This window comes from Physeter macrocephalus, chromosome 9 (genome assembly GCF_002837175.3).
Source record: "Physeter macrocephalus isolate SW-GA chromosome 9, ASM283717v5, whole genome shotgun sequence".
In the NCBI taxonomy this organism is placed as follows: domain Eukaryota; kingdom Metazoa; phylum Chordata; class Mammalia; order Artiodactyla; family Physeteridae; genus Physeter; species Physeter macrocephalus.
The window spans coordinates 98,417,889-98,431,330 of record NC_041222.1 but is presented as its reverse complement, the minus strand read 5'-3'; the positions used below and the strand labels follow the sequence as shown (position 1 = coordinate 98,431,330).

The 13,442-nt window shown below is 35.3% G+C and overlaps 1 protein-coding gene across 2 annotated transcripts in view; it reads right to left on the bottom strand.

Annotated features, from left to right (window-relative positions):
- Window positions 1-3,401: 3,401 nt before the first annotated feature.
- FZD3 (frizzled class receptor 3) overlaps window positions 3,402-13,442 on the bottom strand; it is a 94,505-nt gene continuing 84,464 nt past the window's right edge. For both annotated transcript variants that reach the window (XM_024130894.3, XM_007108016.3), the window contains 2 exons: window positions 11,950-12,183; window positions 3,402-6,173 (listed from right to left, as the gene is read on the bottom strand). In XM_024130894.3, the coding sequence (XP_023986662.1) occupies window positions 5,960-6,173; window positions 11,950-12,183 (448 nt within the window). In that variant the 3' untranslated portion in view covers window positions 3,402-5,959. The remainder of the gene's footprint in view (window positions 6,174-11,949; window positions 12,184-13,442) is intronic.

The following is a 13,442-nucleotide window of genomic DNA, read 5'->3' as shown; positions in this document are numbered from 1 at the left end:
AAAATTGGTGACAGTAGCCAATAAAATGAGAAAAAAATTATGAACAATGCTATCATACCAATGAAAATGTCCGAGAAAGGACATAATAGATTTTCTGAGAAAAGTGATGATTAAAAAAAAAGTACTCTGAAGGAAACCAACCTTCAATACATTTAAATAGACTGAATGACTCTCACTTATAGGAATAATGTTGTACTGGTATGGGATTTGACTAAAATATAAGTGAAAATTTACCTTCTTTTATCTTTATGGCAACAAAATTTTTACTTTCTAATTAGAGATCACAGAATAAGAAAGATGCTTATTAACTTATTATATTAAATCTTTATAAATCAACCAAATAGGAATGTCTGCAAAGATGGCTGGTTCTGGATAGACCTTAACATTTCCTTTCTCAGAATACTTTGGATCCTGAGAGAAAATTATAACCCGATATCAATTTGGCTATTAAAGAAATATAGAATTTACATTAGAAAAAAACCCAGGAGACTAATTATAGTCAGATGGAAGGTAAAGGTTGCTTAGTCTTCCTACTCCTTTCTCAAAACTCATATAATTGGAACAAAAAAGAAGGGAAGAGAACTAAAATATTAAGAGATGTCAACATAATTTTTTCATATAAAATAGATTAAAATGATATAAAAATAATGTATAAAATCATACAGCTACCAAGAAACATAGCTGAATTAAATGTAAACACTTTTTCTTATTTTAATCAATTGTAAAAAAGGCATAAAAGAAGTTTAAAAGAATCATGAGTTCCTTTGTAAATCTAGGTTCTATAAAAATGCTCTTTTGTGTGCTTATGTGTGGAAAAGAATGGAGAAATCCTTACTTTATGCAGGTTTAAAAATTATATATGCAAATATACAAACAAGATAATATTATCACTTAAAATGTAAAGTTTTGCTACGATGAAAACCAACAAGTTACAGTAATCACATTTTAAAAATTGTTCTTGGGCTTCCCTGGTGGCGCAGCGGTTGCGTGTCCGCCTGCCGATGCAGGGGAACTGGGTTCGCGCCCCGGTCTGGGAGGATCCCACATGCCGCGGAGCGGCTGGGCCCGTGAGCCATGGCCGCTGAGCCTGCGCGTCCGGAGCCTGTGCTCCGCCAACGGGCGAGGCCACAGCAGAGGGAGGCCCGCATACCACAAAAAAAAAAAAAAAAAAAAAAAATTGTTCTTAATTGGAAAGAACTGGGCACATGAAAGTCCTCAAAGAAAAATAAGGCTTACACTTCTCTTTATATTTTTCTTATAAATTTCATTGAAACCAAGCTAATGTAGTTATATCATTCTGTATCAAAGAAAACATATAATGGAGATCCCCAAATTTCTGATGAAAGTGACCTACAAATTCAGCCATATAAAATTTGAAAGCATATTCTGGTATAACATATAATAAAGAACCAATACAATCTAAGGGCATAGCCACTCTTGAAAAAGTACCTCCTTTTTAAAGGATTAATTGGATTGCTGATTTAAAGGTTATACCAAATGAACACTGGTCTAATTGCCTATTCTGTTGTTACTGCTAAAGACCACTGAAGACCATTATCCTTGCTTTCTGTAACCCCAAAATTCTAACAAAAACAAATACTATCAGTAGGGGAACTTACAGGTTAAACAGCACTATAATTCCTGATCTCATTTGATCCTCACAATGTCCAGTGAGGTAGGTTTCAGGGCCCCAAATTACCTTATCCTTATTTTACATCAAAGAAATTGAGACCAAGAGAAATTAAATGAGCGGTCTAGTTTACATCATAATTATGGGTCTTTTGATTCCAAGTATGATAATATGTAAATATACCTTTGGCAGGTCAAAAGCAATATAAATATCATCATAGTGAAATTTTGGTATATTAATGTTTTCTAAGCTCAAGCCAATGATCCACTATTTTATCAAAAAATTTTAAGTAGTTTCTTTTATTTCATGGGGATATGGCCTAAACCAATGCAGTTACAACTTCAGTTACTGCCAGCTATTATCACAAAGAAACTAATGAGGTAGGTTAAAATGTAGTAAATTTTTCTAATTTGAAGAGATTCTCAGAATTTGCATAAATCTGCTCTAAGAAACAGCTTTTAAAAATCATCATTAATCAAGGTTTACTTGAATATTCATTTACCCAACTACTACACAAAGATCTAACTTCACATAAAACCAACAAGAACGTAAATACCTCTAAGAATTGCTCATCACCTTTTAAAATTAATATAAAGTGTTGGTACAAGTTTGTATATATATTTCTTTACTTAAAATAGTAATATGGACTGTTACTCTAGGAGAAATACACTTTATTGGTGCAATTCACATATTACTAATTGCTGCATATTATTCTGGTAAAGCAGAGACTTCAATTCACTTAGTTTCAATTTAGACTTCAAATTTCTTTGAAGTGAGACTTCACTGCTAGAGTAAAAGTGAGTTGCATAACATGAGTTATTCATTCATTTAAATATTTATTGAAAACCTACTATGTCCTCTGCTAGTTGTTTTTAATCAGTTGTTCTTTGAAACTAACTACTGTTTCAAGCTTAATATTGTCTTGAATTGTTTGCTTTAATTACTGGAAAAATTCAATACAATATTGCTGAAATCAGAGTACTTCTCGAAAACCTTTCAGTTATATATTAACATTTTAAAATTTTTTTTTTTTTTTTTTTTTTTTTTTTTTTTTTTGTGGTACGTGGGCCTCTCACTGTTGTGGCCTCTCCCGTTGCGGAGCACAGGCTCCGGTATATTAACATTTTAGAGAGAACTATTATTTTCTCAGTTGTCAACTGAACAAAAATACTAAACATTATCATATGCCAATCACAACACAAATTAAACATATGGTAAGAAAGCTGTCCAGACTTGCTCGTGTTGGTTTAAGCTAGTTGAGACTTGAAATTGTTGTTTTGCTATAGTTCTTCAACTGTTTCTTTAAAGAAAAAAAATCTTAATTTGGAGCACTAGTTTGGTAAATAACACAACCCAAACTAAATACGGTTATTTAAAACAATGGATTAACAATATTAAGTAAATTTTGTGGAGCAAAACTAAGATACTAAAAGTAACTGAGAGGCCAATATAGCCTTTACAAATACATCAACAGTTTAGTAGAGAAGATACAAATGAATATATAAAAATCAGGAAGCACAAAGTTAAGATTTTCATAATGATGTTCACTTAACTGTCTATACTTGGCCCACAAAGAAACCAATTAACATTTTGGCAATTGATAATATAATGCAGATGGCAATGGATGACAACATCTTTGAGCTGAAACTGGTACCTTCTATATTAACTTATTTTTCTGTCTGAATGTTTGCTTTGGTCTCTCATGCTGTTCTCAGGGGAAATCCTCAGACAAAAGCCTCAAGAATTACTGATTTATTTATAAATGAGTTGTTATAAGTTTGGCTTTCAGAGTAAAGGTTTACTAACTGTCAGATGTGAGGGAATTCAGACTCTACTTGTCTTGAGTATTAACTCCAGTTTCAAGGGAAAAGACGATGAAGATGGAGGAAAAAGTAAAGCATTTGAGCCAAATGTTCAACTATATCTTAAGAAGAATTAATAATAAATATTGGGCTTCCCTGGTGGCGCAGTGGTTGAGAGTGCGCCTGCCGATGCGGGGGACACGGGTTCACGTCCCGGTCCGGGAAGATCCCACATGCCGCGGAGCGGCTGGGCCCATGAGCCATGGCCGCTGAGCTTGCGCGTCCGGAGCCTGTGCTCCGCAACGGGAGAGGCCGCAACAGTGAAAGGCCCGCGTACGGCAAAAAAAAAAAAAAAAAAAAAAAAATTAAGAAATACATACTTTTGAAAGAAAAAACATGATACACAAATTATTATTATCAGAAAACTGACTTCTGCGCCTGATAAAAGCTTCTGTCAACACCTAATTTCTTGGTACTTTTTGTTTTAAAGAAAGAGAGGAAAAAGTACACATGAATTAAACACGTCAAGGAATGTACTATGGTAGCCCTCAAACAAATCTCTTAAATCCTCAATAATCTTAATCCCTTATAGTTCATAACACTTTAAAATTTTCAAAGAGCTTTCATATGATTTTTCACCTGACACCTATTTGACAACTTTGTGAGGTAGGTATTTATCTTCTGTCTTCATTTATAAACAAGGGAACTGAGGCTCAGAGAAATTGACCTGTTAAAGGTAAAAAATTAGCATATGGCAAAGCCAGGCCTCTTTAGAATCTAGAATATTTTTTGAAGTGTGATTCTTGGATACTTGCATAAGAATCACCTGTGGTATTTTTTTTTACAACTACAGATTTTAAAGGCCTACCATCACCTTTGACTTAATGAGTAAGAATCCTTAGAAGTGGGATCCAGAATTCCAGTTGTATATCAGGTAATGATATAAAAGCATAACACTGAATCCAGCTAGATTTTCACATGATACAACATGATGCCATCACATCATCATCAGGGGCAAGTTAGTTTAAAACTCCTGGCAGCCAGGTTGCAGATTAGAATCACCTGGAAAGCTTTTTAAAAAACTACCAGTTCTCATCTGAATGAGAGGAAGGTGTCGGGTATCAGGGGCTCCCCAAGTGATTCTGATCTGTAGTCAGGGATGAGGATCCCTTGTTTAAATATACTTTTCTATAAAACACATCCAGCATTTTCCAGAATTTTTCTTTCCCTTCCGATCAATTTCATGCCTAATAAAGTTCACAGTTTTTATTATAAATTATTTAAATTTTACAAGACAAAATGTCAAACATTTTTGAGTTGATATTTTTAAGATTAAAAGATACTTCACAGCAGGACTAATCATGCTCCATTTAGCTACAATGATTTTCAAATACCCCAAATTAATCACCTCTTTGGACTTAGGTTAATATATATTTCAGCTATAAACAAGAATGATCCAGAATCTGAAAATAAGGGTGTGGGGCAAATGCTGTAGCCTATTGGCTACTGGGCAATGCAAGTGCAGACAATCAACGCACTGACAGGAGGGGCCTGGACACCAAGATCTGGTGGCTTTGGCAAGATCACATCCCACTGTAGAAAAATACAACAACAAATACAGAGGAAACATTTTGCCATTTTGTAATTATGGTTACCACAAAAAACCTTATAATGTGTGATGCTTATTCTATTACATGCTTCCACAGAATATATCTGAACATGAAGTTCTCTATGAATCAATACTACTACATGGGAAAACATGGCTACAAAGTAAAAGTTTTCCATCATGCATATGGATAAGTTATAAAAACACAGCCAGTAAAAGTAATATTTACAAAAGTAATAAAAACAGCACAATTACTGGGAAAAATGCCCATCTCCGCTTTTACTCCGTCGCTAATCCTGCTCCTGTATTTCTCTGAATAAAGATTATTTTGATAGAATTTCAAAAAAGCCTTCAATAGACTAATCAGATTCTTCTGTTGATTTTATATTGTATTAGCTAAAATACCCTTGCTGATTTATTAAATTCTCCTACAGTTTAAAAACACAGTTCTTTTTCACTTAGTGGAAAGGAAACTACAAAGCCCTACTATTCATCTGAGAAATAAACCTTGCATAGAAAATTTCTTTAATTCTGAAATTTTGTTTTATTAACAGAACTACCAGAATGTTATCTCACAACTAGTTGATATTATATGAAAGTTCACTATAAAGCAGTCACCACACATTTAGGATTTTTCTAAATATAAAACAAGTGGGTTTATAAAAATGCTTACCAGACAAATAATTATTTCTTCATAACCTAGAAATAAGAATTATTTATGCGATGATATAATTCTTAGCATTTTGGATGCCCTGATGTTCCAAGTTTGTTGCAATATAAAAAGCAAAAGTTTACTTTTCAGTGGACACAATCTGCACCTGACTGAAAGCATCATAACAGTGAGTTATGGCAATCAGTCATGCAAAGGCAAAGAAGAAAATCTGCTTTTTAAACAACACAAGTTTTCCATCTTAGGACAATTTAAGCACTGGTTCCATCTTCTTCAATAACCCGATTCATGCTGGTGCCATGTGTGATGTGAGTCATAGGATTATTACTGAGATCTCTGATGCTGCTATGTCGTGACTGTTCATTGAGCCGATGAGAGCTACTGTGCCTGGAGTGATCCGTGAGTCGTGACATGCTGCCATGAGGTAGTCTCTCCTCCATTCCTCTGTAACTGCAGGGAGTGTACCTAATACAGGAGAGTTTATTTTGAAGTAGGTAACAGAACACACTAGAAAATAACTCTAAAAATTTTCATGAAAATACCTCATCAAGTGAAATAATTAGGAAACTAACAAGTGAAAAAGTAACAACCAACTTTTGATGATTTACACTCTTGAATTATTCAAGTGGCCAAACAGAAGGGAGAGAAAATCTACTAATCAGGCTCAGAATTAAGGTATGCTTTGCAAAAGGACAGAAGGTGAAGTTAAGTAGAGCTGACTGATCTGGAGCTATGCGAAGTAAGGATACTTTTCTCATTCAAATAAGTTTTGGGTTATGAGGTGGGTTCCAGGAGAGGAAGAACAGCAACAGAAGAAATATGGCATTGTCCCTGGGAGTTTAGAAGAATGGTTATAATCAGTAGGACAGCAAACTCCAATTTTACTAAAAGAGTAGCATTGGAAAAGCGAGCAAATGAAATTAGAGGAGAAATTACCGTGACCTTAAAAAAAAAAAAAAAAAAAAGTGAGGGAACTGGCAAGCAATGATGACGCTAGGTGAGGACAGCTTCTTTCCAGACAGCCCAGTTAACAGCTGAATTAACTACCTGTAAATAAATGGTCTTAATTACTTTTCATTAGGGCTTCAGGCTGTGAGGATGCTATTTTGTAAAAGCTACATACAACTTAAATACACAAGTAACAAACTCCTAAGACTTTGTAACCCATATTCCTGCAAAAGCAAATTCTCTGCTTATCCCTAGCCCAAGACACAGCTTTTGAGTATGTCAAGTGGGCTACTACTTGGCTATTGCAGACTGTCTTCTCTGTCATTCTACTTATCTTGAAAGGCAGCAGTGGGAGCTGTTAAATTTTCTTTTGTTGCAATTCTGACTCACTGAGCCCCCATCAGAGGTAAGAAACTCACACTCAAACATACTATATACTTTTTGTAAAAAATATTTAATTTAGAATAACAAAGATCAAAGAAAACAACTGAAAATAATTTATAACTTCAATTAATACATTAAATTTTAAGTAGTATTTCTAAAAATAAAAAGGTAGCAGGCCATTCCTTTTTCAAATAGTCATCAAAACAACTAATTACAAGCAGCTGAAGACCTATTGGCTGTCAAAAAGCATTAATTTATCATTTCCCTCATTTAATGATTATAACAAATTTCACTGTAAAATTTAAAGATTTTAAAGATTGATTCATATACTACTGAGGTGATCTAGTATTATAGCAGTGCTTGTCAAATAATGCTTTCATTAGATCACAGAGTTTAAAAATTAAGTCCTTTAAAATTATAAAAGAAAGCATGTCTTTTTTCCCAGTTTGCATAAAGCAAAAAAGAACATTTAAGAATAAAAAGCTACCTTTAAAATATTTTTAAAATTCCTCATGTTAACAGAATGGATAAAAGAGCATTTAATTCTTATTTATTAAAAGAATTCAGGGGCTTCCCTGGTGGCGCGGTGGTTGCGCGTCCGCCTGCCGATGCAGGGGAACCGGGTTCGCGCCCCGGTCTGGGAGGATCCCACGTGCCGCGGAGCGGCTGGGCCCGTGAGCCATGGCCACTGAGCCTGCGCGTCCGGAGCCTGTGCTCCGCAACGGGAGAGGCCGCAGCAGAGGGAGGCCCGCCATACCACAAAAAAAAAAAAAATAATAATAAAAGAATTCACATTCAGAACACAAAGGTTTTAACTTTGGTTTGCAAGTTTTGGTAAAATAATTACAATGTTTGCAAATGAAAATATTTCATAATAAGCCTTTCTAGTTAATAATTATTTTACATAATAATCATTGCCCTAAACTGAGTGAAAGATTTCTCCAAATATGATTTGCCAGCCAATTTGGAGACCTTTCACCTCTCAATGACTTCATAAGTATCTATTTCAAACAAATATGGCAAATGAAAAAGAGCAAAATATGATTCAGTGTTCTAGGAATGATATCAAGGTAAATATCAATTAAATATCAATTAAAAATATGAATTGAGTATTTTCTAAAATGAAATCTGTCTGAGTTTAATTTCATGAATAAGACTAAAAGAATACTTTTTTTTCATAGAAAAAACTGAGTTCTTATGTCTAATTATTTAAGTGAAATATATGGCTATCCACAAAATTCTAGAATATGAACCACCTGCCCATGGATAATTAGGACTCAACTACATAGTAAAATGTCACCTATTTACCAAACTAACCACTCTTTCTCAAACCTCCACCTACCTACTCATCCACTTCCTTTTTTATATCCTCTCATCTAACTACCAATTACTTATTCTTTGAAGTTTTCATACATGTGAAGGTATATTTACCCAAGTCTATTTTATTTTACATAGCACTGAGATCAGTAATTATCCATCAAGGAGTCTGGACTAGAGTGAGTACTGAGAAGCAGGAATGTATGTATATGTGTGATCTCATAGCCAAGATACCATGAAATGATGAGAAAACCATGGCCAAAATATAGTGTTCACGTGTAAACTTAAAAACTGATGCAGAAAGAAATCGCCATGAGATGGCATGCCCACATTATTTCTAAAGTTGACACTATACTTTCATAGATTCCTTCATATGTCTATAAGCACTTTCTCTGAATCACATGCTAGGCTATTCTTATTGTATTATTATTACTTTTTTTTTAAAGGCACTTAATTTTTTTTTTTAATTTTTAAAATTTTTGGCTGCATTTGGTCTTTGTTGCTGCGCGTGGGCTTTCTCTAGTTGTGCTGAGTGGGGGCTACTCTTCATGGCGGTGCAAGGGCTTCTCATTGCAACGGCTTCTCTTGTTGCGGAGCGCAGGCTCTAGGCGCGCGGGCTTCAGTAGATGCAGCATTCGGGCTCAGGAGTTGTGGCTCACGGGCTCTAGAGCGCAGGCTCAGTAGTTGTGGTGCATGGGCTTAGCTGCTCTGCGGCATGTGGGATCTTCCAGGACCAGGGATCGAATCCGTGTCCCCTGCATTGGCAGGTGGATTCTTAACCACTGTGCCACCAGGGAAGTCCCTCTTATTGTATTATTATCATTACTGTATTTACCAAGGTCTTGTTCTTGGTCTGTTCTTTTTTTTATTAAGATTCAAGGAATTCTATCTCACAATTTTAATTACCAACTACCTTATATTAAAGATTATAAACCTTCTTATCTAAACTCCCATTCCATTCAGATTACTGACGCTGAAATCCCCCTATATTTAATTGCCTTCCGAAATTCTCTACTCAATATGAACTTACCTTGTATTACCATTCACTCACCCTACTTATCTCCTCTGAGATATTTTCATGGGCCAATCTGATCTTCCCCTTTTCTGAAGTTCTATAACATTGATCATCTCTAATACTCACTGTTTTAATTATATGCTGGCTTGCACTATTTTTTAGTTGGTTCTTATGTATATGTCCTATCTTTCTCATAGGTTATATTCTCCTAGAGCGCAGAAATTATACTTTAGCATTCTTCTATATATCTCTTTATACACAGAATGCCACATGCATAAGAGCTGTATTCTAACTGTTCATTCCTTATTGAAAAGGATAAGGCTAATAATGTTAAACATCAAATAATGCTGAGAGTCAGTTCATGGAGGGTAGTGTTGACAAAACGTACTCTGAAAGATTCTCTGATTTCCTCCCTCTTTATGAGTGTCTTAAGTTAAGACCTCTAAATTACTCTAGAAACTTCCCAACTGAGCTTACTTACAATCTCCTTTCCTTTGCTGATGTCAAAGTGATCTTCCTAAAATACAAATCTGATTTTATCACCCCAATGCTCAAAGTCTTCTAATAGTTTCTCATTGCTGTAAGGGAAAAAACCCCAAACTTCCCAGCATGTTTCATCTCCTACATTTGCCCTTGTATTTAACTGCCCATTTGTCCTCCTTCCCTCCTCATATGCTGTTTCCTTGTCTGAAATTTCCAACTGCCTCCTCTGAATCCTATTCAAATTAAAGTGCCATCCTGTTTGTGAACAAGACTTTCCATGGTGACTTAAATGGTTTTCTTCTCTGGAATCCCAAAGGACCTTGTACATGATTTTATCATACCCATTAAAGTATATTACTACCGACTGTTTACTCTTCTGTCTTCCATCTCTGTGTCCCTAGCACTTAGAAGAATGCTTTTTATTTAGGAGTGTTGAATGGAAGGAAAAGCAGGAAAGAGAAGATCTTTGAATGTGATTAAAAAACAGGTCATTGGTGATATTAGAAGTGGGTAAGAAGGTGAAAAAGACTAGAAATACAAGGAATGAAGGATGCAATTGGTAGAACGGAAATATTCATTTCAAAAATCTGGCAAGGAAAAGAAAAAGAAATGGATAAAAGATAGAAAATATATGATAGTCAAAGAAAGGCTGTTCCTTTCTAAAACATAGGGTAGCTGACCAAGTTAGAAGGCGAAAGAAAGCAAGTTGAGAGGACAAACCAGAAGGACTAAAAAGACAGTAAGTATAGGAATCATATCCTATACTAGGAGGACAGGGAACACTGAGAGAAAGGCTGGAATGAGACTGGAAGGATACAGGACAGCTGTAGAAACAGAGATGTTTCAAAGTGAACAAAGAATTTCAGGCATTATAATTTTCATTCTTTCAGTTTCCCAAACTAGAAATCTTAAAAAAAAAAATCTTTGGCACATTCCTTCTCTCCAATTGCTTTTAATCCATCTCTAACTCCTATCACTTCATTTCTTCTTTCTAAATATCCTTCAGATCAGCTCTTCCTCTCTTGCCACTGCCACTGTTCTTCCGTAAGCCTTCATCATCTCTCAGCTGAATTAATGCAAAGCTCCTAAGAAGTTTCTAATTCTAGTGTCTCCACCATCAAATTTAACAGGAAAGCACATCCAGCCCACTCTCAAACATTCTCTGTGAAGCTTTTTGCCATCCCCTTCCCCACCAGAATTAATCACCCCCTTGTCCAAGCTACTAAACAGGGGTTGGCCAACTATGGTCTGCCAGTCAAATGAGGCCCCTTGCTATTTTTGTAAATAGTTTTACTGGAACACAGCCATTCCCATTTTGACTACATATTGTCCATGGCTGCTTTCATGCTACAACAGCAGAAATGAATAGTTGCCAACAAAGACCACATGACCCACAAAGACTAAAGTTATTTAGTATGTGGCTCTTTATAGAAAAAGTTTGCCAACCTCTGGACTACACCATTATATTTGTATTTTACTTTAATTATTAACTTATAATAATGATAATAAAAGTTGATATCAGGCACTTACTGAGATGGGCACTGTTCCAAACAATTAGGTACATTATCTCATTTATTTTTTACAACATTGCTAAAGGGGCAGATATTATTACTATTTCCATTTTACAGATGAGGAAACTGAGGCTTATCATTCCAGACTCCATGCTTTTAACCACAACACGAATAATGACTACACTATCTTTCTTGAGCTTATTAAGAACAAAGATCATGCCTAAATCATCTTTGTATTCCCAGAGCCTAGCACAATGCCTGACATGGTAGGTATTCCATAACTGTTTGCCAAATTAATCTTACTAAAATAACCACTTTTACCCTGCCTTCTCCCTGATCAGTAATACCCATCAATGACTCCATATTGCTTGCTGCATCGAGTCTAAACTCTAAACTCCTCTGACTGGCATTAAGTCTGACCATAATCTGGGACAACTGTACCTAGGAAAGTTCAAAAACGTTAATAATGATCAACTTCTTTTTCAGAATTGGCTACTCTTCCAATAGTAGTAGTCACATTGGCTACTCGCCGTGTGACTCTAATTCAGCACACAAAATAAACTAAGCTACCAATAAAACTCACCTGCCATCACGGGATCTGTGGAGGCTGCCATGGTAGCTGCTCACTTTGCTGTGGACACTCCCTGCTTTGCTTCTCTGATCATCCACCATGGCCAGCTGAGTTGAAGAAGCATGTGTGGATGTTCCTTGAGTGGAAGTTCCTCTTGATTTTCTTATAATAGGAGTATTTGGATCCCTCAGGAGGGACTGAGCAAAATCAGGTTCCTGGAGTACCTGTCGGCTCTCATTCACTATCCTAGACAACAAAACACTAAGTTTACGATACAGACTAACATCTCTACTTCTTTGACAAACCGATGTTATTCTTGAAACTAATTCCTTCCCAAATAATGTCTTTAGGATAGATATAAGGTAACATTGTTGACCGAAGAGAGAATATAACAAAAATCTGTGTCAATCTGTTCCCAAAAGTGGTATGATAGAAAGAGGTTCGTATTAGAATAAGGAAATCAGGATTTTAGTTCCAACTCTGTCAATAAATATGTAATCTTAGGCAAGTCACTATCCCCTTTTCTTAATTTTCCTCATCTATAAAATGAAGGTATACAATTTCATCATTTCTAAAAAGTCCCTTTCAGCTAAGGAAATTTATCATTCTCAAGGACACTGAAATATTACAAAGGTACTACTATAAAGTAGAAATACTATTTTCTTGCATGGTTTATGGAAGTAGTAGAGGCCTCATCATGACATAGACACATTTTTTAATTTGTAAGAGCAGCTGTTTTAAGGTAACAAGTTGACTTAATGACAGAGCATTTGTCTAGTGCTGGAATAAACATGAATGATCATAACTAAAACAAAACATATGAAAAATTAATTTAAGCAAACATACAATTAAGTCCCAGACCCATTAAAGGCTTAGGAAAAAGGAATTAAGGGGATGAATTATGTCCAGAGCAAAAGTTTTTAACTGCTATGGAAGGGTTAAAAGCAGACAGATGTTCATGATGATGAACAAAGTGGTAATTAATAAAAGAGCCAATTAAATAGTTGCAAAGGTCAGTGTATCAGTTTGTGTAAATAATGACTATGAGAATCATACATAAAGTTAAAATTAGACAATTTCATTAAAAAAACCCTCCAACATGTAAAGATTGGATCATAAATTGAGAAAGTGCATATATTCTAAGTTTTCGAATTAGAAAAAGATCATTGTTGTTATTGCAGTTGTTGTTTTAGTGCTGGGGTAGAAGGGCTGAAAGAAGACTAATGTTTGTTGAGTACCTGCATTGTGCCAGGTATTTTACATATACTCTCCTTTAATCTTTCTTAATGTTTTTATTATAGAGATTAAGTCCTAAAAAGATATTAGATATCTATTAAGAATAAATATTGTGATCCCCATTTTATAGATGAAGAAACTGAGGTTCTAAGGGATTAAAGGACTTTTCAAAAGTCATACAACAAAACAGCAGTTGGGGGCTTCACTGGTGGCGCAGTGGTTGCGCGTCCACCTGCCGATGCAGGGGAACCGGGTTCGCGCCCCGGTCT